Consider the following 26084-nt stretch of genomic DNA (forward strand, 5'->3'; position numbering starts at 1 on the left):
CAGTCTGATTAAAAGCATCAAGAAAAGACCATGCCCCTTTAAGATCTATTAAAAACCACATTCCGAAAAGTTAGTGAAGGAGTAGTTTTTATATAAGGGAGAGCTCAGCAAGAGCTTTTCATTTATAAGCGTGACTGGGAATAACTAATGGAATGAGTAACACAGGGAGTAAGGAGTAACTCCCAGTTCACCACAACAGAAAACAAACTGTCAGGTACTCTGGCTTTTCCGAGGTTGCCCTAAATACGTTCACACTTGTGTTGATGGGAAGAACGGGGAGCAGTGAAGACAAACACGTGTCTTCCAGTGGGCTCCCCAAAGGGTAACGGGGTTATGGGGTGCAAGCCACCGTCTCTGGTGGTGGCAGGGCAAACGTCCAGGCCACACAAAGAAAGCTGACCAGTCTCTGCCCTCCTCCTCCATTAACACAGACATGCTCAGCCACGCCAGGAGGACATCACTGAGTGGTTTTGTGGCCTCCGAGGAAAAGGCGTGGGAAGTTCACCTCGCAGCTGGATCTCCACGGACCTCGGCTGCCCGGGCAGGGCCGGGCACTGCAAGGTCAGTGAGTGTGGGTGGGGAAGGGGGACAAGGACGGGCAGTGCCAATGGCCTGTGACTATAAGGCAGTGCGGGACCAAGCACCACTGGGACCCCATAGTAAGCGCTTCAGAATAATACCATCTCTTCATTGACATTCTTTTGATTAAAAAAAAAAGCACCCTTGTATTTTTAAAAAACTTAATTCCTGCCCCAGGAATACCCTGTGAGACTGGAGTGTGTGGCAGATGTCTCAGGATTGGGGCTGACGCCGACTCTGCTGCTGTCGCAGGCGTGGGATTATTTATGAGGCGACTTCCCGGTGGAGACTGAGGACATGGGACAGGGCCGCCTTCCTTACTGCGCACAAGACGTGTACATGGGACAGGGCCGCCTTCCTTACTGCGCACAAGACGTGTACATGGGACAGGGCCGCCTTCCTTACTGCGCACAAGACGTGTACATGGGACAGGGCCGCCTTCCTTACTGCGCACAAGACGTGTACATGGGACAGGACCGCCTTCCTTACTGCGCACAAGACGTGTACATGGGACAGGGCCGCCTTCCTTACTGCGCACAAGACGTGTCCATCTGGAAGAAGGCGGGGTCCAGGAACAAGTCCAGCACTTCTTTCTTCCAGGCCCGCTTCGTGTAGGCGTAGCCACTCAGAGAGCTCAGCAGCTGGGCGCCCGCCCGGAAGCTGGGCGCGTTGTAGGCACTAAATGGGGGTGGCAGGGGAGGGGTCAAGGTCAAAGGCTGCCTAGGAAAGCCCCCGGATGCATTTCCCATAACCTGCTGTCCTGCACAGACGAGGGTACACGCAGGCACGGCACCTGTGGTTGCGCAGGTAAGGAAACACGTAGTAGAGCAGCCGGGAGACCAGCGGCACGGCTTTCTCCTTCTCGTCGCTGCGGTAGACCATGTCCAGGAGAGACGCCAGAACCTAGACCGGGGTTGCGAGACGAGAGAAATCTTCTGAACCGAGGGAAGGAAAGAATGCAGTCCGCAAGGTGTGAACAGCCTGGCAGGAATCTCCCAGCGCAGCTGGAGGCCGAGACCAAGCAGCCCACCTGGGACGCGCAGCCCACCCGCACCGGCACCTGAGGAGACATCTTCCCAAAGATTCGGGCCGCGGTCACTTCCGAAGGGATGACGCTCAGGTGTGTGCTTACCTCCGCCAGCAGAGAGAGGGCCTGCACGCTGTACACCGAAGGGGCGGACGCGGACACCATGGCCGAAGCAGCGGCAGCAGCATCTGCTAACGAAGGAATATCTGTGTGTAAGCATGGTGGACAGGTCGCCACGGAGCCCTCATGAACGTGAGTCACGAGCCCCCAGCTTTCACACTGATTATGTACAGGGATATAACTTAGGTATTCTTCTCTGTCAACACGCTCGATTTCAGCACCGAACCATCTGTATATTTTGATCAAATAAATTAGCACCGCCTCCCTGTCTTCCTCCCCATGTCCAGTCTCGGCATCATTCCTGGAACTTCAACCTTCCTTTGGATGATCTACTGAACACCCTGGCCTCTGAGCCCTTTGACCTTTTCTCTTCCAGAAATCTTTTACTCTGCTCAGGCAGCCACTGTCACTTTTACTCTGCTCAGCCAGCCATCATACCTTTGTCCTCACCAATTTCCAAAAACTCCATTTCCAGCATCTTGAAATTTTTGTTTGTTTGTTTTTGTTAACCCTCACCTGAGGATATTTTTCCCATTGATTTTTTTTTTTAGAGAGAGTGGGAGAGAGGAGAGGGGGAGAGAAACATCAATGTGAGACACATGGATTGACTGCCTCCTGTACGTGCCCAGACTGGGCCAGGGATCGAACCTACAACCCAGATACATGCCCTTGATCTGGAATCGAACCCACAGCCCTTTGCTGGGAGGGCCGACACAGTCACCACTAAGCCACCCAGGCCAGGTTGGACCATGTCTTTTTATTTTTCCTGCTCACGTACTCCTGGAACCCCGCTCTGGCAGCTCCTGAATCTGTGTACAGGCCTCCAACCGCTGCGTCTACCACCCTAACTGCCCAGCAGCTCCTCCAGGTCCTCCCTGCTCTCCCTCCCCCACTGCTCTCCCTGCCCCACTGCTCTCCCTCCCCCACTGCTCTCCCTCCCCCACTGCTCTCCCTGCCCCACTGCTCTCCCTGCCCCACTGCTCTCCCTCCCCCACTGCTCTCCCTCCCCCACTGCTCTCCCTGCCCCACTGCTCTCCCTGCCCCACTGCTCTCCCTCCCCCACTGCTCTCCCTCCTCCACTGCTCTCCCTGCCCCACTGCTCTCCCTCCCCCACTGCTCTCCCTCCTCCACTGCTCTCCCTGCCCCACTGCTCTCCCTCCCCCACTGCTCTCCCTCCCCACTGCTCTCCCTCCCCCACTGCTCTCCCTCCCCCACTGCTCTCCCTCCCCCACTGCTCTCCCTCCTCCACTGCTCTCCCTCCCCCACTGCTCTCCCTCCTCCACTGCTCTCCCTGCCCCACTGCTCTCCCTGCCCCACTGCTCTCCCTCCCCCACTGCTCTCCCTGCCCCACTGCTCTCCCTGCCCCACTGCTCTCCCTGCCCCACTGCTCTCCCTGCCCCACTGCTCTCCCTGCCCCACTGCTCTCCCTCCCCCACTGCTCTCCCTCCCCCACTGCTCTCCCTGCCCCACTGCTCTCCCTGCCCCACTGCTCTCCCTCCCCCACTGCTCTCCCTGCCCCACTGCTCTCCCTGGCCCACTGCTCTCCCTGCCCCACTGCTCTCCCTGCCCCACTACACCCACGGTCTAGCGTCCACCTCGCAAACACCCTTACCTCTCTTGCTTCTCTCTCTCTGAAGTTCCACCCGGAGAAACGCACTGCTGGCTAACCCCCAGGTTCTGCTGAGGGAGTTCTGTGTAGCTAATGCTCTGAAACGATCCTGCTTTATTTCATGGGCGTGAAACTCAAAAGAGACCCGATGCTACCAGGTAATCCCGCCACATGCTCTGCGGCGCATGCTGCTTTCCACTCTGCGACACAATTCTCCCATGTGCTGCCCCGCAGCCCTCACCACCCTCCCTCCTCAGCTGACAACCTCCCTTCATACATCACTGAGAAAAGACACCTACATTAACTCAGTCTTTCATTATCATCTTCCGTGCCCCCACAAGAGCGCAGGCCCCGCTCACTTTGTTGGCTGTGGTGCCAGTGTTCAGGACACAGCGTGTGGCACATACCAGACAGGTACCTACACATAAGGACCTGCACACCCACGGCACGCACAGAATCTTTCAGAGGAGAAAATCACGCCACTTCGAAGCCCCAGTCTGTTTCATGAGTCACATGGCTGATGTGTAAACTGGGTTTGCATCCAAGCACTCTGATTTCTGGTACTCTACACTGTGCAATTTAAGTCTTACTGAGAAGCTCAAAGTTCACCTCGAGCTTTAGAAAGCTATAATTGCTAAAATAAATAAATAAATAAAATCGGGCAATTACTACAGCATTGTCTTGCAGACGTCCTCAAACTACGGCCCGCGGGCCACATGCGGCCCACCGAGGACATTTATCCGACCCGCCGGGTGCCGCTGCCTGTCCTGCTTAGCAGCCGACTCATCCCGGGCCCACAGTGCACATAGGAATTTGTTTATAGTTTTTTTTTTAAACTATAGTCCGGCCCTCCAACCGTCTGAGGGACAGTGAACTGGCCCCCTGTTTAAAAAGTTTGAGGACCCCTGGACTGAGGTTACAGTTCATTATTGCACCAAAGCCAGGCCCCATCACCCACTGGACACAGCTGAGTGGTGGAGACGCAGGTCAATCTCTCACCTCACACGCGGCAGAAACACCTGAGGACAATCAGCCAAGGAGCTGCATGAGCCCTTTTCCTAGAGAAGAGCCATCACCACCGCCCGCGAAGGCATGCTTGCTGGTTTACATGAGCCAATGAGGGTACCCTAGGTACAGTATCTCCTCAAACCACTAAGAAGCTGTCGGAGAAATACGGCCGGACAGACGGGCGCTGGCACCACTGTGTCCAGCACACGCCCTTCCTCCTCCTGGGAGCAGAACCTGCTTTCGGGCGGGAGCCCAGTTCTCGAGGCGCCGTGCACCAATTCCCACCCCCTGCTCCCCCCAACCCCCCAGCTCTGTCAGCCTCATAGGACTTGACTAACCTCATCTGGCACCGTGCCCGCCTGCCTAAAACAGGTATCAAACCTGGCTTTTCACTTGAGGCAAGCAGTTTTGTGTTGTTTTTGGATTTCTGATAAGTATACTTGTCTGATAAGTGGTCTTTAGGGCCATGGTGTAGAGAGCTGTCTGGGAAGGCACATGGATACTTTTTTAATTCTTATCAGCTGAGCCCAAGGGCACTGGCAGAATCCTCTTATCAGTACCCCTGTACTTGGAATGAGGAACAAAAAGGACCTTGACCCACCCAAAATAAGGAGCTTACTCAGATCCTGATGAATAGGATTTGGGCACACCCGAAACTCCTTTTGATCATAAAATCCCTTTTGGAAACCAATAAATATGCTGTGTTGTCTGAGGTGAGTGTGACTGTCTCTCTATCAGAGGACAGGAAGCCACCCGGCACCCAGCTTGAATCTATTTCTGTCTCTTGTCTCTTTCTTTCTCTAATTTCTTAACCCCCAGCTCCTCCCCTCAAGAACCTGTCTTTCTCCCTTTCTGTGCGGGACGCGGAAAAGGAAGAAACACCGCACCACACCAAGGCAATTGACAAGCTACACTACTGCATTTAATTCAGACTCTGAGAATGTCTGGCTGACTGGTGGGCCTGCAGTAGATGATGAGTCTCCCGACCATTTTCCTAGGCAGCTTTAAGTAGTAATAAGGCTGGGTGTGCCTGGTCTATGTGACCCCCTGTATCAAGTCTTCACATGCAGGCAATGATGAAACCTGAGAGGCAAGGGTGTGTGAGCCAGAAACGAAATACAGTGTCAACTGCCTGACAACAGTTGGCTGGTTTACTGTTCCCACAGTCCCTCCCCGCCACCCCCCCTAACAAACCCCACATACATTCTCCTGCTTTCTAATCCCACAAAGATTTCTATCACTGAGTCTTGGGAAGACCCTTCCCTGGACCCCATGCAGGCGTGGTGGGGGAGTAACAGTCATCGGGACACTGTGAGTGGCATCCTGCTGTTCATTACACATCCGACTTGTGCTGTGAGGGTAAAGGCAGAGTTTACTTTTAAGGAAAAACCAGACCCGCCAGCTGGCAGCAGGCACCACTTTCTGACCTTCTGCACCTACCGCACACATCCTCCTCGGCGTCCGAGTCCTCCAGGGAGACCTGAGGCTGCGCCTTCACCTCCAGGTTTCTGCTCAGCCAGCTGGTTTGTTCTAAGGAAGAGCCAGCAATGTTCGCCACGGCGTCCAGGATTTTCTGAGTGACTTCCTGGGAGGAATTGGGAGAAAGAGGAAAGGAAGTTCGTTATGAAAAAGAACCTAAGAGCCCGAAAGAGCATCATCCAATAGAAATACAACGCCGCCACTGCGAGCACGTGGGTAAGATGACGTTTTCAGGGCTCGCGTGAAAAGGGAGTAGAAAGAAACAAGTTGGTAATGCTGAACCCAACAAGTCCAAAACATTACCGACGTGTAATCAGTACAGAAATTATCAATGACAGTTTGCATTCTTTTGGGGCCTGTCTTTGACATCGGTGTGTATTTTACAGTTACAGCACCTTCAACTCAGAGGGACCACCTCTCAAGGCCTCAAAAGCCACGTGCGGCAGTGACTACGGCACTGGCCGACGGAGCTAAAGCAGTATAAACAGGATGTCGTAGCTGCACAGAGCATCTAGCGAACTGCTCTTCTTTAGAACCATGGGTTCTTGCTAGAGATGCACCTTTCAACAATAACACAAGGAACAAAATTAAAGGAGTTAAATGGACTCGATGGGGGTGGAGGGAGGAGGCGTCCAGGTCAGGAGACCATCAGCGAAGCATCTCCTCAGGGAGCTGGGCTAACGGGACAGGACCCGGGCAGGTTTCTCGGGCCAGTGTCACCCAGCATCGCCAGTGAAGCGTGGCTGTGGGTCCTTGATACCTGAGGACTGCACAGTCCTGACACCACTGTGAGCCTGGCAGTTGTGTTTGCATGAAGGGAGAGCACGCCTGCCTGCCTGCCTGCCAGCGGGCGAGGAGGGTGCGTGAGGCCAAAGCTCTGAAGGGGGAGGGGCTGGCTCCAGGTCAGGGGACTGCTCACTCAGGATGATGCTTCCCCCCAGGTGGAAGCCAAAGGAGCCACCTGGGCCTCCTACCGATGCTTTACTGCACCTTATACGGCAGCGATTCAGAACTGGGGCCTGGGACCCGAACCAGCAGCAGGAATAGCACCGAAGCCGGAAACACACATCCCAGCTGCCCTGGCCGGGGAGCGCAGTCGGTCAGCGTGTCCTCAGGGACGCCAAGGGTGTGGGGTGGATCCCCAGTCAGGGCACGTATAACCATCAACCAATGAATGCATCAGCAACCGGAGCAACAAACTAGTGCTTCCGTTTCCCTCTCTTTCTCTCTCAAATCAATAGATAAAAACGAAAACACAAACAAAAAGCCAACCAAACAAAACCCACCTATCCCCCAGCTTACATTAAAGCCGTGACTGAAAAAGCCTTTAAAAGTACCTTTACTGGCCCCAGCTGGTTTGGCTCAGTGGATAGTGTCGCCTGCAGACTGAAGGGTCCCGGGTTTGATTCTGGTCAAGGGCATGTACCTCGGTTATAGGCTCCCGGCCCTAGTTGGGGGCATGTGGGAGGCAACGAATCGATGTGTCTCTCTCACATCGGTGTTTCTCTCTGTCTCTCCCTCTCCCATCCACTCTCTCTAAAAATCAATGGGAAAAATATCCTCGGGTGAGGATTAAAAGTCCCTACACTGGCTGAAAAATAGCGATTTTCTAGCTCCATCATTGTGTCTGTTTACAGTTGCATTGCACTCTAAAGCCAAGATTTTCCTTCTCCTCCGGGTGAGTTTTACCTTGAATTTTCAGCATTTTGAAATTCCCTATGATTATGTATTGCTTTAATTGGGGGTAAGGGGTTGGAGGAGAGAAAGGGTTTAAGGGAAGAAATCCATGCATAGAGATAGACTTTTTATTGCAATCATGCTTAAGGCGAGTTCCACTTGCACCTGCACACAGTGAGAGAGGGCAGCTCACACCTTCCCCGGCAGGTGCTCAAGCTGAACCCAGAACCTCCACAGGGAGGTCAAGCCCTCTGAAGACAAAAGGAGGGAGTGAGACCTGAGCAGAGGTGCAGATCCAGGTCAGATTCTGCCCAGTGCCGATTATCTACAATGCAACCCGCAAAAGATGCACAGCACTTGGGGAAGGTAGCAGCCCGCCCCTTTCCACACTGACCTGCAGGTCCCTCTGATCCTTCTTGCTCTCCAGGCTGGGCGTGCGCGTCACAAAGTCGTTGAGCATGCTGAGGAGAGACAGTCAGCGTCAGACCAGGAATGTGCAGGGATAAACCCTCCCAGCAGAACCCGCGGGGATGTGAACGCTGGACACGCACCTGAGAAGCAGAAAGTACCCCGGGGGCGCCAGGTTCAGCTGCACGGACTCCCTCAGCACGCCCAGCAGCGAGGGGAAGTTCTCCTGCAAGGCTGTCGCTGGGAGCCTACTTCCAAACACAGGAAAGAAACCAACGGTGAGCAAGGCAAAACCAAACACTCTTACAAGCGGGCTTCGGTCCAGACGGTCGGAAAGCAGGGGAAGGAGGCGTAGCTGACCGATCTGTTCATTCTTTTTTCAGTTACAACAGACACGTGTGCCAGGCCTCACCTAAGGCTTTGCTGGCAGAGTGTTCAGCACACAGCACACGGGTTTTATAACGTCAGCTGAGATCTTGCAGGAGGAAGAGGGGGACCGCCAGGGCACTCGCACGCCTCGGGAAGGAGTCAGGACCCCACCGAGGCATTTCCTGCACTAAGGCTCCCGGTCTGTAGCCGAGAGGCGCAGCTGTTATGGGCAAGCTCTGCAGGAGCGTCTGTGATGGACAAGGGGGTTGGGGGGCTGCACTACCTTTGGATGAAGACATAGCAGAACTGCAGCACAGGGACGTCCACGAGCGGCGACTTCTGAAAGGTAAAGCGAAACCCGTTACCCAAGTCGGTGGGAAGGGAATTCAAACAGAGAAGCAGATTCTGCGTCCTAAGGAAGCAGGGGTTAGCCGAGGTCTTTAAATAGAGTAACGGACGGGAAAGCACCCCCACGTGTAACACAAATAAAAGTATCCTACGAGGTCCTAATCACCCTTGCCTGCGTAACAAGCTTGCGGGAGTCCCTCTATGTGACCTGCTTTCTTTCTTTTTTTTTTTTAAATATATTTTATTGATTTCTTACAGAGAGGAAGGGAGAGAGATAGAAACGTCGATGAGAGAGAAACATCGATCAGCTGCCTCTTGCACACCTCCAACTGGGGATGTGCCCGCAACCAAGGTACATGCCCTTGACCGGAATCGAACCCAGGACCCTTGAGTCCACAGGCCGACGCTCTATCCACTGAGCCAAACCGGTTAGGGCAATGTGACCTGCTTTCTATTCCGCTCTTAGCAAGTGCTCGGGGAAAGCGGCCGTTACAACGGACCCTCCCCCAACAAAGAGCTGGGGGCCAGGGTCGACCCTTCTGAACACCTGGGACTAGCTACCGACAGGAGAAACGAAAACTCATTCTCAGCTCAAGGAACCCCCTCAGAGTCAGCCCAGGCAACTTTCCCAAATCCCAAGTGGCTGGAGGCACTGAGACAGTGGTTTCCTCCGGGCGTGGGAACAGCTCTGTGCAGAAATTATAGAGTTGAGCTAATTAACCGAACTAACCACGAGACGTAAGTTTGTCATTTGAGCAGCCAAAACCCAGCCAGGCAGTTACAAACTAGTGCTGTTGTTTTTTTTAACCTGGAGGCAGAAGTTGCAAAAATCTGCAGAAATAAAAGTAACGCGAGGGAAGAACACCTACGCATGCCTACTCCATCTGTACAAAGGCTGTCGCAGAGCCTGCCAGGGCAGCCCACCTGTGACGCCGTCCACAGGACAGCCCGCCAGCGCGGAAGGTCTACCTCCAGACCCCGAGACCCGCTCAGTCACCATACAGATCCACGCAGGAACCCACGGCCCGCCACCGGCTGTGCTCCTCCAGGGCCCAGTTACTCCCACATTTATGCGCCAGAGCGAAAGGCAACGAGACCGCCAGACACTCCGGCAGACGAGCGCCGTGGAGTCCCCATGGCCAGCTCTTGCTCACCATCCCGAGAGCGAGGACCTTAACATCTAAAGGCAATACTCCTTTTTTCCTTATAAAAATGTCTATTGTGGTAAATACACATAAAATTTATCATCTTAACCGTATTTTAAGTGTACACACAGTTCAGTGGTTTCAGTATGTACACGTTTTGGGGCAACCATCACCACCACCATCCGGAACTATTTCATCTCCCAAACTGGAACAACAACCAGGTCACCTTTGCACAAATCAGAACCGAGCTCAGCTCTCTCGCCTCTCACTGTGGTCACTGAGTAAAATGGGTCTTTACACCTTTAACTGGTGTCTGGCTTTATCTGTGATGCGCTTCAGGCTGGAAATTCCTTGAAGCAGGTGGCACTGCCGCTGAGGAAAGGTGTCATTTTGTACGCAGGTACCTGACTGGAACCAGTCCTGGGCAGTGCGCCTGCAGCAAGGAGCAAGGACGGAAGATGCCTGGCCATGTTCCGTGTCCCACCTTCACACAGCACACCGAAGCCTGGGGCACATCTCCCCCATCTCCCCAAAGCCCAGTGACAGCACCTCCATTTTACACCCCAAATGCCTAGGTGCTCTTGTGACCTGTTTTCCTCCCAAACACAATGTATAAGATGTGGCATTAGGAGAATGGCCCGAGTTCATGGGGAGGCCCCCAGGCTCCTGACCTGGTCCCCCCGGATCTGTGGCCTCTTCACCACCTCCTTCACCAGGTGCAGCACCGTGTCTGTCTGCAGGGTGCTGAGCGCACACATCAGGTCGACGAGGGTGAGCTGGAACACACTTGCCACAGGGACTATCTGGCAAGAAAAGAGCAGAGAAGACGGAAGTGAGAGTGACGCAGGGAAAGTATTCTGTAAGAGCTGCCCCTGGAGAGAGATTTCTTTTAACCTTTTACATATTTAAATGAAAACTGGGTAAAGGACTGTTGGTGGGAATAAAGAGAGAGGTAAGCATTTAATCACAATGGAACCAGTATCTGATACAAATTAGGACCAAAAGGCACATTTGCTGACGGGGAGTGAGACTGGTATGTTCAAGCTTAGAAAGCTTTTTAGAATAAAACACCTAATTTGAAGGAAACAGGCTAGCATAGTGACCCAGACATGCCTGGCCAGCATGGCTCAGCGGTTGAGAGTCGTCCCATGCACCAAGAGGTCACCAGATCAATTCCCAGTCAAGGCACGTGCCCGGGTTGCAGGCTCCATCCCCAGCAGGGCGCCTGGAGGAGTTGGCCAATAGATGTTGATGTTTCTCTCTCATCGATGTTTCTCTCTCTCCCTCTCCCTTCCTCTCTCTCTAAAAATCAATTAAAAAAACGTATTTTTTTTAAAAAAAGACATGGTCCTCAAGATCCAAAGGCAGGAAGAAAACCCGATAAATCAGGTTCCACTGGTTGGCCTTGGCAGGAAGCCGGATGTGGGAAGTGCACTATGATGCTAGAAGTCTGCACTACATGGTCACGTGCACTTGGACGTACCAGGTTAATCACCAGGGAAGGACCGCACAGGTGCAAAGCCGTGTGCCTGTGCCTGGGCTGCCAGCCACTCTTGCCTCCCCAGGGAGCAGGAGCCCACTCTCAGGAGCAGTGAGAGTCCAGGGTGGGAAGACCCTCTGAGGGAGGGACAAGGTAGGGACCTGGATGGTCAAGAGAGGGAGAGAAGGAAGAGGGCTGCTGGCTTCGCAGAGACAGGTAAACCGAGCCCTGGAGGATCTCCGATGGACCAGTCAGGAGGTAAAGAATGGATGACATGCAAACTCCAGTTTGGGCACAGGAATGTGATGATGTAGCTTTTCCTTACCACCAGGGACAAGCATTATTTTCATAAATTAAAAAGCCTCACATTGACTACGGACTTTGGGCAGGAAGGATGTGTCACTGGGGAATGCTGACAGAGGGGAGGCCGCGTATGGGAGGGGAGAATATGGGAACTCTCTGTACCTTCCTCTCACTTTGTTGTTAATCTAAAACTGCCCTAAAATATAAAATCTTTTAAAAAATGATTTGGTCCTGGCTGAATAGTTCAGTTGGTCAGAATGTTGTCCCAATAGGTCATGATTGCAGGTTTGATCCCTGGTCAAGGTACATACAAGAATCAACCAATGAATGCATGAATAAGTAGAAAAACAAACTGATGTTTCCCTCTCTCTCTCAAAATCAATCAATCAATCAATCAAAACACTTTCTTTAATGATTGGGAAAAAAGCTGTAAGATGGTAACCGGAGAAGGGCGGCAGGCTCTTCACAGGCAGGACAACTGGCCCTTCCTTAGCTAGGTGGTGGCTCATGGCAGGTGCTCATTCTCTGAACGTACGTTACAGACGTTGCTGCGTGCATGCTGTTAGACGCTGAATGTAAACGGTTAACAGCAGTACTAAACGCTCACCACAGAGAGAGCAGAGCAAGCTGGGAGGGCCCCTCCCCACCCGCCCAGCACAGCGCGGTACTGAGACTCAGCTGCATCATCTCTGCATTTAAAAGGGTGAAACTGCTTCAGTGTTTTCCCATGTTGGCCTCTGACGTCATCTTGGAGGACACACGACTTGGTATTTCTGTCAGGGCGAGGTCAGCGATGGCTCTGATTTGTGAGCTCACCTTCACCTTACTGTGCCGCTTCACTCTCTTCCTGCTCCACACCGCCGCCACGGCGGCCATCAGCTGCACCCCGAGGTGGGCCGTCAAGGGGTTCAAAAAGTCTAAAATTTTTTGGCGTATGGTCTGAAAAATGGGAAAATAAAAAAAAAACAGTCATGGCAGAGTGGTGTCAGGGCCCTGGTGTTCCTGATACTTGACCACCACGGCCGTAAACCCTGGAGCAGGGCCGTGCCGGTCGGGTCAGCGTCCCCAGCACCGTGGGGACAGGAATCCCAGCTTCTGGGAGGCCTGGGTGTGCAGTGGCTGCAGATGTGGGTGGGCAGACAGAGGCCTGGCTGAGCGGACGGAGCAGGGAGAGGTTAGGAGACGAGGACTGCCACTCGCAAGCAGCCGTGAGCAGGGTGGGGGCTGGAAGGAAGCCACGCCATGCTTTGCAGAGAGTGACAAAGGGGAGACCAGGCAGTGGAGGGAGCCCTGTCCCCATCCGAACCCCGAGCCGCTGCCCATCTCAATCAGCCCAGGAGGGGCTTACATCCATTAGGAAAGATACTTTCATTTTCTAGAAATAGACACCCCTGAAATAATTTTATTACTTAATCAACTGAAAATAAGCTTACAACAGGGCCCTGGACATCACTCACCACTCTCCCTTTCATGTTATGGTTTTTTGAGGGTGTGCGGGAGGCAACCAATCGATGTCTCTCTCTCTCTCTCTCTCTCTCTCTCTCTCTCTCTCTCTCTTCCACTCTCTCTGAAAATCAATGGAAAAATATCCTCCGGTGAGGATTAACAAAACAAAAAGAAAAATAACTCATAACAAACAAACTGGAGATTTCTACTCCCAACTTCCTTGTAACGTGGGTGTCACGCAGCCCGTGTTTGACGGTTTGGGTATGCACCCCCAGGTGTCTATTTTTGTTGGGACAACACAAGACGAAGCCACTAACAAAACCACGGAGGAAGCCCTCTCACCTTGGTGGTTTTAAAGTAAACGGAAGAGGATCCCTTCATGGCTCCCAGGAGATCCACGGGCCTCTTCTGTGTCTCCTCCTTCCTGAGCACACTCCAGAGCAGGGCCACGGTGTTCACGATCCGAGGCAGCTCCTCCAGAATGGCGTTCCTGGCGTTCTTCAGGCTGGTGGGGTCACTGACAGCCGCGGTCTGAAAGTGGAAATGAACGCGGGAGGCTTGGCTGCACTGGAGCGGCGCTCCCTCTCTGCGAGGACGGGTTGGTGCCGGTGGATCCCGGGGCTGCAGCCTCTCACCAACAGAGCCCTGGGGCGCTGGTCTGGAAGGGGGACGCTCCCCTGGGCCTCTGACCCAGGGCCTTCTTTGGAAGGGGCGTGAGTCTGAGAGGCCTCATTACGGACGCTCTCCATCATTCAACTGCAGTCCTGGCTGCATTCTCAACTGTCTCCCAACACAGATTTCGTGAACACCACAGAGCGAGTAAAAGGCTCGTGGAAAAAAATGAATATAAGCCTAAAATGGAACAAGTGGCTTTACATTTTATCCCAACTGACTTTCCTGATGGAACAATGGGCCAGGATGGCAGGAGTGGCCAGGAGAACAAAACCACAAAACATACACGTGCACACACGTTTGCATTATTGACATAGATTTGCGTACACGTTTATATTACTTACAAACAAACGTTTCTTATTGGAAACAGTCATAACCCAGACAAAACAATATTATGAAAATTGTCTCCAACTCAGAAAAAAACCCATTTACCTTTTTATTTTGGTTGGGTTGTTCCAAAAGACAAAAATGACTAATGGTTGTCAGGCCTTCCAAAAGAGTGAGTGGGTAATCCGGAGCGATGTTCTCCCTCTTGGAGGTGATGCTTTGGTGGAGAAACGAGAAGGTGGTTTTGAGGATTTTTTAAGAATGAGGCTATAAAGATGTTTAATCCTACATACAAACATAGCACCCAGAGAGCTATCACTATCTTAAACTTGGGCTCTCACCATGAAATATTGTTATACTATTGGTACCATCTTTTGTGCTATTTTTAGGCTCATGCAATCACTTTGAAAAATGTTTTTAGATGTTTTAGAATTTCTTTGAAGGCGATTCCATTTTTATTTCTGTTTTGCAAAACTAACAGAGTGTGACTCTCTTGTCCTGAAACACTGAGCCAGCCTGGGTAGCTGTGTGGAATTAAAAATAGAGGATCGCCGAAACCGGTTTGGCTCAGTGGATAGAGCGTCAGCCTGCGGACTGAAGGGTCCCGGGTTCGATTCCGGTCAAGGGCATGTACCTTGGTTGCGAGCACATCCCCAGTGGGGAGTGTGCAGGAGGCAGCTGATCGATGTTTCTCTCTCATCGATGTTTCTAGCTCTCTATCCCTCTCCCTTCCTCTCTGTAAAATATCAATAAAAAATATATTTAAAAAAAATAAAAATAGAGGATCTGGCCCGGCCAGTGTTGCTCAGTGGTTGAGCACTGACCTACGCACCAGGAGGTCACCAGTTTGATATGCGGTCAGGGCACATGCCTAGGTTGTAGGCTTGAACCCCAGTGGGGAGGGGGGGTGCAGGAGGCAGCCGATCAATGTTGATGCATCGATGTTTCTCTCTCTCTCTCTCCCTCTCCCTTCCTATCTCTAAAAAAATCAACGAAAACCTATTTTAAAAAAATAGCTGATCTGGACATTTAGTTCCGTCACCCTCCTGACAATGCTAAACAGGCTTCTGATTCAAAGCACCCTCTAGCTGGCTTCTCCGGCAAATCAGCCACTCATTGCAAACCTGTCACTAATGCAGTAATAATCCATCAAGGGGTCGCCATACCTGACAGAGAGCTTCGCTGATTCGCTTTCATACTGTTTGACCAGCTCGTCCAAGTTTTTGCAAATCTGGACAATGAAGGGTGTCACTGTCCAGCCCAGGGACTTTCCGAAGTACGGCAAGGAATGCGTGACCAAGCTCACCCAGGCCGGGTGCATGCCGTAGCCGTATGCAGGCTGCAGGCCCCTCACCACGGCAGACACCAGCAGCCCCTGGGAGGTCAGGGGGTGCGGCTGCACGTACTGCATGGCGCTGATGGCCTGCTGGAAGTCCAGGGCCCGCTGCCACTCCCGCGACAGGTCTGGCTGGTGCTCAGCCTCCTCGTGGACCTGGCCCAGGTGATGCTCCAAGACGATCAGCACCTGCAGGAGCTTCAGCAGCTCGATCTGCAGGGGGTGCTCACTCCAGATCTGGTCCTGGCCCAAGTTGATGAGCTGCTCCTCGAAGAGGCAGTCTTCCCGCGGGGCCCGGCCTCGCTCCGTGGTGGCCAGGCTGTAGCGCTTCTGGCTCGTGTACATGGAGGCCGACAGGGACAGCAGGACGAACTCCTGCACCTTGCACCTCTGCAGCAGGCTGCGGATGAACTCCACGCTCTTCCCTTCCATGCACTTGGCCACAGAGACCAGCTGCGTCATTATTCTAATCAAAACCTCCACGCTTTTGACCTGGACATCCCGGTTGCCAAGCAGGTCTCGGTGGGAGATCTTTAAGTAACAAGGGTAGTAGCTGCGCAGGAAACTCAGGCACAGGTAGGTGAGGAGCTCGATCAGCAGGGAGTGGGGGCACACGTTGGGGGACTGGGTCTGGAGTTTGCCATAGAAGCTTTGGCCCACGAGGGCCTCCTGGTGGCGTGCCAGGAGGTTGGAGATGAGGTTGAGGTGCGCGGTGGAGCTGGTGTCCATGCTGGTCCTGGACACGGCCTCGATGAACTCCTTGGGGTTGGTTTTGAGCACGGCCTCCAACACGGAGAAGGCGTAGAGGACTCGCCGGGAGTCGTAGGGCTGCAGGTAGAGCAGGATGTGCTTGAACAAGGCCTCGATCATCTCCTGCCGCTCCCGCTGCTGCTTCAGCAGCCGGGACGCGGTGAGGGCCTGGAGCTCCACGTCGGCCTCCTCGTCACTGGAGAAGGACTCCGAGGCCTGGGTCCTGTCCGAGTCCACACGCGCCAAGCTTAACTTGGCATTGGACTTGAAACTCTCCGCCAGGAAGGCTGCGGGCCGGGGGTAAGCCCTGCTGCCCGTGGGGATGGGCGCACAGCAGCCCTCTTCGTTGCTCAGCTCCTGCGGGTCGTGGGAGGGGGAGGACAAGGAGGATGTGTTCTCGCTGTCCGTGTGGGCGGAGCTCGTGTCTGCGGACTCCGTGTGCTCGCTGCTGTCGGGAGCATCTCGGGCTGTTCTGTCCAGAAGGTCCGTGTAGTAGGGAAGATCTTCCTCGCTCAGCTGGCTTCCTGGCGAGCACTTCTCTGGCTCCTTCTCCACCTCAGCCCAGATGGCCTCGCGGTCCACAGTGGTGAACTGGTTCAGAGGCATGCCTTCCTCCGAGCTGCCCTCGGGCATGCCACATGCCTCTTTGAAAGAGGTTTTCTTCCTGTTAAACCAACGATGCAAGTCTTCTGAAAATCACAAGATGACAAGCCACTTCAGAACAGAAGGGTGAGCTATGATACGTTCGTTCTAGAGTGATCTTTGTCTTAAAGCCAGACAGAAAGGTTACTATCAATAAAATTATCCCCCCAAAATAAATTTAAAAAATAAAATAAAATTCCCCCATGAAACTACAGCACCAGAGTCTAGATTACATGATGGACAAAAGGCAGACAAGTAAAGTGAATAGGTCTTTTAAACTGTTCGAGCAATCAGCCCGGCTGGTGTGGCTCAGTATTTGAGCATCAACCTATGAACCAGGAGGATCAATTTCCAGACAGGGCACATGCCTGGGTTGCAGGCTTGATCCCCACACGTTTACAAAGTACCTTCACACCGTTGGAATCTGGCAAAATCACAAAGTAGGTCTAAGTGCCTTAACTGTAACAGCGGGCAACAGGGTCCAACGCCCTTCCCACCCTCCCTGGCCCGGGCACCCTGGGGACACAGAGCTGGCCCGGCTGCCCGGCATGGGGAGCTCACCTGCCGAGTTCTCCTGCTTGAGGCAGTGAATGGAAGTCCGCTGGGTTTTAGGCTGGAGCAGCAGCAGGAGCAGGGGCTCGAGGATGCGTGCCACGTCCCCGAGGGACAGCGCCCGCACCAGCCAGCCCTGGGCCGCCGCACCGATGGCGCCGTCTGTGCAGGTCAGGCTGTCCAGCACCACGAACAGGGACCTGAGGGTGGAAGTGCATCATGAGGTTGGCGTGCAGCACCATGTGCGGGACACCCCCAGGGAGCTCACCCACGCTGGGCTGTGGGCCCCAGCAGATAAGCACCTGGGAGTTAAACCCTGGCTTCATGCTAGAATCAGCATGGGAGCTTTTAAAGTCCAGATCCCCAGGCCTGGCCAGTGTGGCTCAGTGGTTAAGTGTCGACCTATGAACCAGGAGGTCACAGTCCAATTCCCAGTCAGGGCACGTGCCCGAGTTGTGGGCTCGATCCCCAGTAAGGGAGTGCAGGGGGCAGCCAATCAATGACTCCCTCTCATCATTGATGTTTCTATCTTTCTCTCCCTCTCCCTTCCTCTCAGAAATCAATAAAAATATATTAAAAATAAACAAACAAATGAAGTCCTGATCTCCAGGCCTCGGCCCCATCGGTTAAATCAGACCGGGGATGGGCCCCAGGCATCGCAGTGAGCTGCCAGTAAGGCTGTATCTGACCCCACACCTAGAGTTTTGGAAACAAGAGAGGGGGTTTTTAGAAGACAATGTGGATTATAATGTACCTGCAATCAACTCACATCTTAAGCCAGTGGATGACTTTACAAGTAAACACAACCAGTGTGGCCACCACTCCAATCAAGAACTAGACCTTCTCTATTTCCCTACTCCCCCCGCCCACCACCCTCCCCATGGGGCACGCTCTGATAGCTCCCCCAGGGACTCGAGGCACCGGAGTCTCCTCCCTCCTCAGCCACAGTAGGGACATCCCCACCACGTATCCATTCACGTGTGTCCAGCCTGAAGCCATTTAGGGGATCCTGAGACGGGCTGCTGTGCATCAGGAATGTGAGGTCATGTGGTTCAAGCACGCATCTCCCCTCCCCAGCCCAGCACGCTGACCGGGAACCGTGCAAAGTGCCTTCTGCCTGCGGGTCAATGATAAGGAAGACAGCCTCACCTGTCGAAGGAGCGGTTGTGCGATGTCACTCGGTTGCCCTGGATCTCCCGCGTCAGGTGCCAGAGGACGGAAAATCTGAACAGAGCCTCCAATCTGGTTCCCTTGATTAGGAAATAAACGGGCGTGAGGAGCCTGGTTTCCCAGCAAGACACTGTTCTCAGTCGCATGAAACCCAATGTAAAAGCAAACGAGAGCTCAGGAGCAGGACGGCAGTGCAGCAGAGGCAGGAGGTCACTGGCTGGTGCCCGTCCTGCCCCTCCCCCCTCGCTCCCTGTAACACGGTGCCCTGTCACTAAAGAGCCTGGTTGCCTGGTCCAGCCGTGGCGCTCACCCCTGCCCAGGGCCGCAGAAAGGCCTGTGGTCGCAGGGAAACAGGAGAGTGGGGCTCATGCCCTTCCCTGGGAAGTGACAGGCCCATGGCTCAGAGCACAGGACACCACTGCACTGTGAGGACAGCCGGGCTGCGGGGCCGACGCCTCCTCTCGATGGCCTCCTGTGCCAGCACTTCCCCCAGCGGCAGGCAAGGTCCGCAGGCACCTACAGGTCTGCAAACACCAAGGCAGTCTGGGCAGATTTCCCTGGGGAGCCCTGAGGTGGACACAGACCATGTTTTGGGGACTCCAAAGGGGACAGCTCATGCGGCAGGAGGCCTTCTAGTCCCGACATCCCTAACACTTCTGCTCACTAACCAGGATGTCCACTGGCCCAAAATGACCCCAGCTGGATACATGCAGTCTGCCCTGGCACGTGAGTGACAGGCTGCCCAGCAGTAGGACCCTCGCGGGATGGAGGCTGGGGCTGCAGACTCGCCTTGTCCTGGTCCAGGAGGGCGTGGCAGATGATGTCCTCGCAGATGCTGGCCGTCGGGGCCAGGCAGTGCAGCCGGTAGAACAGCTCCACGCAGGTGACGTGGTGCTCCCGGGTCTCCTGGTTCAGCTGGTTCCATAGCACACGAGCCACCCTCTGGGACAAAGGGGACACGGTGTGAGCCAGGTGTGAACAAGGCCAGTCCTGGTACCAAGGTCCTGGCTTCTGCCTGCATTTGCTACGTGAGAATCCTTAACAGAAAAGGAACGTCGTCAACAAACAAACCAAACCAAACCCAGATCAGACCAGGAAGCCCAGCAGAAGTCATCCCGCACAGGCCAGGATGCGGGCCACACGTGGAGCTTGCCACCAGCTGAGACCCTCCAGCTACAGAGAGGGGGTCAGCCAGGAGCAAGAACCTACGGGTCAACGGGCACAAACCAAGCCTTCCCGGTGCCGGCGCTGGGGCTCCAGAGATGCACCCTCGACCGCTGCTGTGAGGGACACGCAGCACCTCTCCATCTGGGGTGCGCTCTGATCGGCTTCCGGCTTCACTGCCACAAACGTGCCTGTTCCCACTGCTGTGGACAGAGCCGCGGCCGATGCCTGGCTCGCTGTCAGGACCCAAATTGCATCCCACGTGAGTCCTCCGTCTCCCAGCCCTGACCTCAGCTCCGTAAACAAGCGGGGCCAGTGGCCAGCTGCAGCTCCTCCCCGAGTCCAGGGAGCACCCGACCCAACGGGGTGAGGCTCCAAAGCCGGTGGGTCCCCACATCTGGAGGAGGCTATCTGAAGGCATTCTTCCAGGTCACAGAGAAGGCGTCTCCCGGATTACGGTATTATAGGGACAACTTAGATAAAAGAACTTTCTTTGTCCATCTTTTTCCATGTGACGACGCCGTCTTCTCTGCAGAGCACACTGACCCCCGCCTGGCGCATGGCCCTGCCCATGACTTACTTTGACCCAAGGGAATGTGGTTTCCAATGGTCAAGTCACAGCTAAACTGCTGGCACTGGAAACTCACTCCAGGGCCAGGCCCTGTGCCAGAACCCACGGCGGGCACAGTCCTATCTGGTGTCACCAGAGCTGCCACATCCCTCACCACAGTGGCCACAGCCCTGGGGACAGCTTTCTGCACATAGCCTGAGAGGAGGACCCAGGTCCCGCCCACCGCTCTCTGGCCGGAAATACCTGATAGAAGTCCGTTTTCTCCGCGATGACCTTCAGGATTCCTGGCGCGATGGGAGGCACCGTCACCATCTGCAGCTTGCCGAGGAACGGGCTGTACCCAGAGCTTTTATAGCGCCTCATCTTGTCCTCGATGACAAGAGCGAGGGACTGGGAGTGGTTTATCACTTCCAGCAGCGTGGAGATGGCCACGTTCTGGAGGTAGCAGTCGGTCCCACAGCAGCAAATGGTCATGAGGGATCTCAGCCACGCGGGAAAACTGGACTCGCCGGCCCCTGGAAGGAAGCCAACCAGACAGGGTGGGAACAAGCAAAAGCACCCGAGAACGGTGCTCGGACACAGCCTCTAACGCTGCGATCCGGGAGGCCTCCTGGCCTCTGGTGGTGGCCTGGCTGCAGGCAGCTCTCAGGCCAGAGGGTGAAGGAGACTGTGTCTGCTTTCATACGCTGGCAAATTGTTTGCCCTCAACCTCAGGGCTCTGAGATGATTCAGAATGTCTGTTTTCCTTTAAAGACTTAGATACAGTGAAATTTTTGCTTAATGTACATGAAGTAAAATTCACACGTTTGGGTTCAAATTGTTTTCCCAGGGCTCTCCTGGTGGCAGGGCACATGGCATTGGCTTGAAAAGGGCAGAAACAGATGGAGGGACCAATTGTCCATGCAGGTCTATGCCTCTGGCGGCTGGCGCCAGGAGACCAAGGATGTGGAAGTTTAAGGTAATGACTTAGACAGAAAATCCTGCCCTATATTCATTCCCACCACCCTAATCACTCTTTCTTGTTCCCCACCTTCCCCTCTATCTCTTTCTCCCCACCCCCCTTTGTTTAAAGTACTCTCTGCCTGCTATGGACGGAATGATACCTGTCCAAATTCATGTGGAAGCCCCAGCCCCTGGTGGGATGGTCTGGAGGTGGAGCCTTGGGAGGTCCCTGGGTTTAGATGAGGGCCTGAGTGCAGGGCCTTCAGATGGAACATCAGAGACCCCCCCAAGCCCCCAGGCTGTGAGCACCGAGTGAGACGGTGGCTGTCTGTAACCAGGGGGAGATGTCACCAGGAACCGACTATGCTGACACCCTGATCTCGAACTTCCGGTCCCAGAACTGTGAGAAGATAAAGTTCCAGTGTTTAAGCTGCTCGGTCCATGGTATGTCGTTAGGGCCCTGAGCCCAGACAATGCCTGCTATGGGTTGAACTGTGCCCCCCAATATTCTATACTGAAGTCCTAACCCATTATATAGTTAATTACAGTGGGATCACAGCAGAGTGGCCCCAACCCCATAAAGCAGGTGTCCTTAAGAGGGGGAGACCTGAACACAGGGGGGCACACAGGGAGAGCGGTGTAAAGACTGGAGCTACAACGCCTCATGGCAGAAGCGAGGGGAGACGGGAGCACGGCCTTCCCCAGAGCGCCGGGGCGGCGCGGCCCTGCCCACACCCGGAGCTCAGACTCTGGCCTCAGGACTGGAGAGAACACGTTTCTGTTGCTTAAGCCGCTTGTTTGTGGCACTTTTTCGTGGCGGCCCTAGCAGACGGATGCATAGGTCTTTAAAGCCAGCTCTCATGAAATAGTCTACTGGTCATCAAACACCTTTTATGTTCCAGCCCTTTTAATGAACAGACACCCAACGTATAAAAATAAAGACCCAGCTTCACCCATCTGCCACCTGCACACACAACTGATTAGAAACTACGGGAGGAAGCGAGTGTGGCCACGTTCCTCCCTGGACGACATGATCCCAGCTCCTCTGAGACCTCAAGAGCCTAAGTACCATGAGTCCCCAAGAGGGGCCACCTCGGGCCACCCGCTCACCGGAGGGCTGGAAGAGCGTCTCCCAGAGCCGCTCCGTCTCCTCCTCGGACAGGTAGATGGGGAAGGTGGCACAGTCCAGCAGCAGGTGGCAGGCGGCGGCAAAGGCCTCCCTGCAGGCCTCGCTGGAGCCGCCCAGGTCAGGGACCACCTGGTCCACGGCCCAGTCTCCCTTTGTCTGGCCAGGGCTGCTGGGCAAAGGTGATGGTGGCTCCACATTTTTGGTCTTAAATGGAGACCCTCGAACTGTGAACCAGTCTGAGAGCATCTGCTTAAACTGGGGCACGCTGATGGGCCTGGCATCCCACGAGTTCTTCCGGCCGCGGGGGCTGGGCTCCGGGCCCCGAGGCACACCCTCGTCCTGCTGGCCTGCGGGCTCCACGGCCTTGCTTTCCTCTCCGGACGCCGCCAGCTGGACTCCGAAGATGTTCTTGTGCGCAAAGTTGGCAATCAGCTCTTGGAGGTGGAAGAACGTCCTCTGCATACTCCCGCCCGTCTTCCAAACGTCGTCTCTTTCAGGGGAGACTCTGGGGACCCGCAGGTGCTCCGAGAGCTCTGGCGACGACGCACTGAGCCCAATCCCGCTGTCTTCAGACTTCAGTGCAGGAAACGCAGCGTCTTCATCACCTGGGAGTACAGCCTTTGTGTCTGAAATTATGTCACTGTTTTCACCTTTTACTGGACTCTGCAAAAAATGGAAGTTTATAATGTGCACTTGTAAGACCAGGGGGTTTGAATATCAGCCAAATTAGGCAAACAGTAAATGTGCTCTTCTTGGTTTTAAAATCAGAATTCTCTACACCAACAGGACCCTGTGCACAGTGTATAACACAGTGAAGACGGCACACAGGCCGGGCAGAGGCACCGGCCCGAGGAGGGGCAGACAGACCGCCATGCTCTCCGGGTTATTTAGACTCTTCAGCATTAAAAAAAACTTAGTTAAAAACAGTTTGACAGATTTAAAAATATGAATGAGGAAATCGGGCTGAGGGTAAAATAAAGACATGAAGAAATAAAATAAGAGGAGAAAGCTAGAACAAAGTTTTCATACATACATACACATAACACATATAAACACATACACACACATGTATGTGTATAGTAAGTCCTCACTTAATGTCAATAGATTTTGCAACTTTAAACCAAATGATGTAACAGGAAAGCGATTTATCAGAGACTAACTGATATAAACAGGAGTCGAGTTCCCATGGCATCTCATCGTTGTAACAAAACGATGCTGTTCGAAGACCTGCTGTACGTATTTGTGTGGCTTTTCCAGAGGGATGAAACATCAACCTTCAATGAGCCAACCTCTTTTCTTATACTGTTACTTAGATAATACCACATTACGTTTAAAATTCCTTAGCATATAACCTCTGGTGCTTTCTAGGGAAGACTGAAGAGAGTATTTTGCAATTTTTGAGACATTCTTTTTAATTTGTAGACTGCACATACTTAAATTTATATCTTAAGTCATTATTAGAACATTTTTCTCCAATAGCTAGAGCAGAGCCTCTGCCCCAGATTAAACAGATGATCTGCAATAGCTTTTGGGGGGAAATAAGGACTAACTTTGCAACCGAGGCAGCAGTCGGTAACTAGTCAGTGGGTTGAGACTCCAGTCCCTCACACAGCTCATCCCGTGGGCAAGGGGAGGGGGCTAACATCCATGCTAAGAACTTCCATAGAGTGAGGATTGGAGAAGCGTACTGTAGAGATTACTTACAGATCTTCCAGTCCTCACACCTATGCTAACCGACCCTGAGTTACTTTCTGCTCCCAGGAAGGCACAAGCTCCTTCCATTTTGGCTGCTCCTGGCACGTACCGAGTTTCTGCTCGTGGCCTCCGCATCCAGGTAGGAAGGCGGCATCTGGACCTTGCTGAGCACCTTGAAACACGTCTTCAGGGCGTGCGTGAGTTCGGGCAAGCTTAAAGCCTCCAAGTCCTCGGCCAGAGGCTGCACCAGGCAGGCGAGCACCTGTGGGAGGTACTGGGTCTGCACCTCAGAGTAGAGTTCCTGGGAAGTAGACACGGGTTAATGGATGTGGTTCGGCTCACAATCAAGGAAAACAATGCACCTCACAACGCTTCTTAGTTCCATTTTTTTAAAGCGTAAGGAAGCTTCATGTTAACTCCCAAATCAGAGAACAAAACGTATTTCCTTCTGATCTGGACAAATCATAGACTTCTGTCTTCTCCTTTCAAGTGGCTTTCCCCTTTCTAATAGAAAATCACTGCCACCTTTATTTCTACGTCGAGGAAATGAGCTTCCTTTGGGGAAACTGGCCAACTACAGAAGTTTACTAGTAAGCAGGAAATACATTCACTTCCACTCCTAAATACAGCATGACACCCAGTTCACCATCGGCTTACGTGACTTCAGCTCAGCCCCCTTTAAGCTGGCTCAAACGTTATAACCCCTTTTAAATAAGACATAAAATGTAGCAGATTTGTTAAACAGGCCAACCAGACTAATGAAAACGTAACAGAACCCTGGCCAGCGGCCCAGCTGGTTGGAGCATTGTCCCCTACACCAAAGGCTGGCGGGTTCTATTCCCAGTCAGGGCACATACCCAGGTGGCAGGTTTGATCCCTGGTTAGGGTGTGTGCGGGAGGCAACTGATCTGTTTCTCTCACATCGACGTTTCTCTTTCTCTCTCTCCCTTCCTCTCTCCAAAAATCAATGTAAGAAATAAAGATAAAAACGTAACAGCAAGCGCCGAGCCATCCCTCCCCAGCAAAGGCCCTCACCAGGGGAATGACGTCCAGCAGGAACACGAGGAGGGTGCAGAGCTCCGAGACCGTGGGGGCAGGGCTGACGCTCCGCTCAGCAGTGCGATTCTGCTTCGCTGGTCTATGGAAGTCCCAGGAGAGAAAAAGAGATCAAGTCTTTCTCCTACAATAATTCAAACATTTCTTTAATTTTCAATAAAACTACTTATTCTATTTCAAACATAATGAAATGTAGCTTCTATAGGGCCAATCCTTAAGCTTTGGTGCCTCAAACTTCCTAACACAGAGAAGTATCGAGGAGTCTTGAGCCCTAGCCGGTTTGGGTCAGTGGATAGAGCAACAGCCCTCGAACTGAAGGGTCCTGGGTTTGATTCTGGCTAAGGGCACGTACCTGGGGTGCAGGCTTGATCCTCAACCCTGGTCAGGGCACACGCAGGAGGCAACCAATCTATGTGTCTTCTCTCTCACATCGATGTCTCTCCCCCTCCCTTCCACTCTCTCTAAAAAAGCACTGGGAAAATATCCTCGGGTGAGGATTAACAATAAAAAGTAAAAATAAGTAAGTGTCTTGAATCTGCTTGTCTCCAAAACAGGTTCATGTTGATGTGAGTGTCATCAGTTTGGATAAGGGTGGTTCCTACCCACATGGGATCCACACCCAGAGATCTGGAGCGCTGTCAACAGCAACCATTCCAGGCTCCCATCCCAGCCCAAAGGCCTGCTCCCAGGGGAGGAGCCTGGCCAGAGCACAGCACAGGCTGGACACCTGTCCACTCACTGCTCCCCGGAGGTCACCACCACCCGAGATTCTGAGCTGGTGTAATTCACCAGATTCAAAGTGACATAAAGCTGACTATAGCAGCTGAAAAACGAATGCTTTTATCTGACCAGTTATACCAGCCCTGGGCAAAACTACGGCCCGCGGGCCGGATCCGGCCTGTTCGGCTGTTCTATCCGGCCCGCGGAGCCAAAAGAGCGGAGGGTTCTCTTGCTCTCCCCTCCGCTCCTTTACTTTGAATTTATATTAGTTCACACAAACACTCCATCCATGCTTTTGTTCCGGCCCTCCGGTCCAGTTTAAGAACCCATTGTGGCCCTCGAGTCAAAAAGTTTGCCCAC

At 53.4% G+C, this 26084-nt stretch overlaps 1 protein-coding gene across 6 annotated transcripts in view; it reads right to left on the bottom strand.

Moving 5' to 3' along the window:
* DOP1B (DOP1 leucine zipper like protein B) overlaps positions 1-26084 on the bottom strand; it is a 63987-nt gene that overhangs the window by 9532 nt on the left and 28371 nt on the right. For 3 of the 6 annotated variants that reach the window (XR_013960045.1, XM_080658282.1, XM_080658283.1), the window contains exons 12-30: positions 24984-25086; positions 24058-24249; positions 22235-22916; positions 20426-20697; positions 19237-19389; positions 18427-18527; positions 17287-17477; positions 15164-16772; positions 14103-14214; positions 13341-13529; positions 12369-12491; positions 10441-10572; positions 8560-8615; positions 8051-8158; positions 7894-7960; positions 5784-5928; positions 1712-1797; positions 1373-1482; positions 1111-1257 (exon numbers count right to left, since the gene is read on the bottom strand). Coding sequence is in view for 5 of the 6 variants with exons in the window: in XM_080658282.1 (XP_080514408.1) it covers positions 1111-1257; positions 1373-1482; positions 1712-1797; positions 5784-5928; positions 7894-7960; positions 8051-8158; positions 8560-8615; positions 10441-10572; positions 12369-12491; positions 13341-13529; positions 14103-14214; positions 15164-16772; positions 17287-17477; positions 18427-18527; positions 19237-19389; positions 20426-20697; positions 22235-22916; positions 24058-24249; positions 24984-25086 (4578 nt within the window). In the remaining variant the exon portion in view is untranslated. The remainder of the gene's footprint in view (positions 1-1110; positions 1258-1372; positions 1483-1711; positions 1798-5783; positions 5929-7893; positions 7961-8050; positions 8159-8559; positions 8616-10440; positions 10573-12368; positions 12492-13340; positions 13530-14102; positions 14215-15163; positions 16773-17286; positions 17478-18426; positions 18528-19236; positions 19390-20425; positions 20698-22234; positions 22917-24057; positions 24250-24983; positions 25087-26084) is intronic. The other 3 variants (XM_080658286.1, XM_080658285.1, XM_080658284.1) reach the window with 3 other exon arrangements.

Source organism: Plecotus auritus (assembly GCF_963455305.1).
Source record: "Plecotus auritus genome assembly, chromosome: 2".
NCBI lineage: Eukaryota > Metazoa > Chordata > Mammalia > Chiroptera > Vespertilionidae > Plecotus > Plecotus auritus.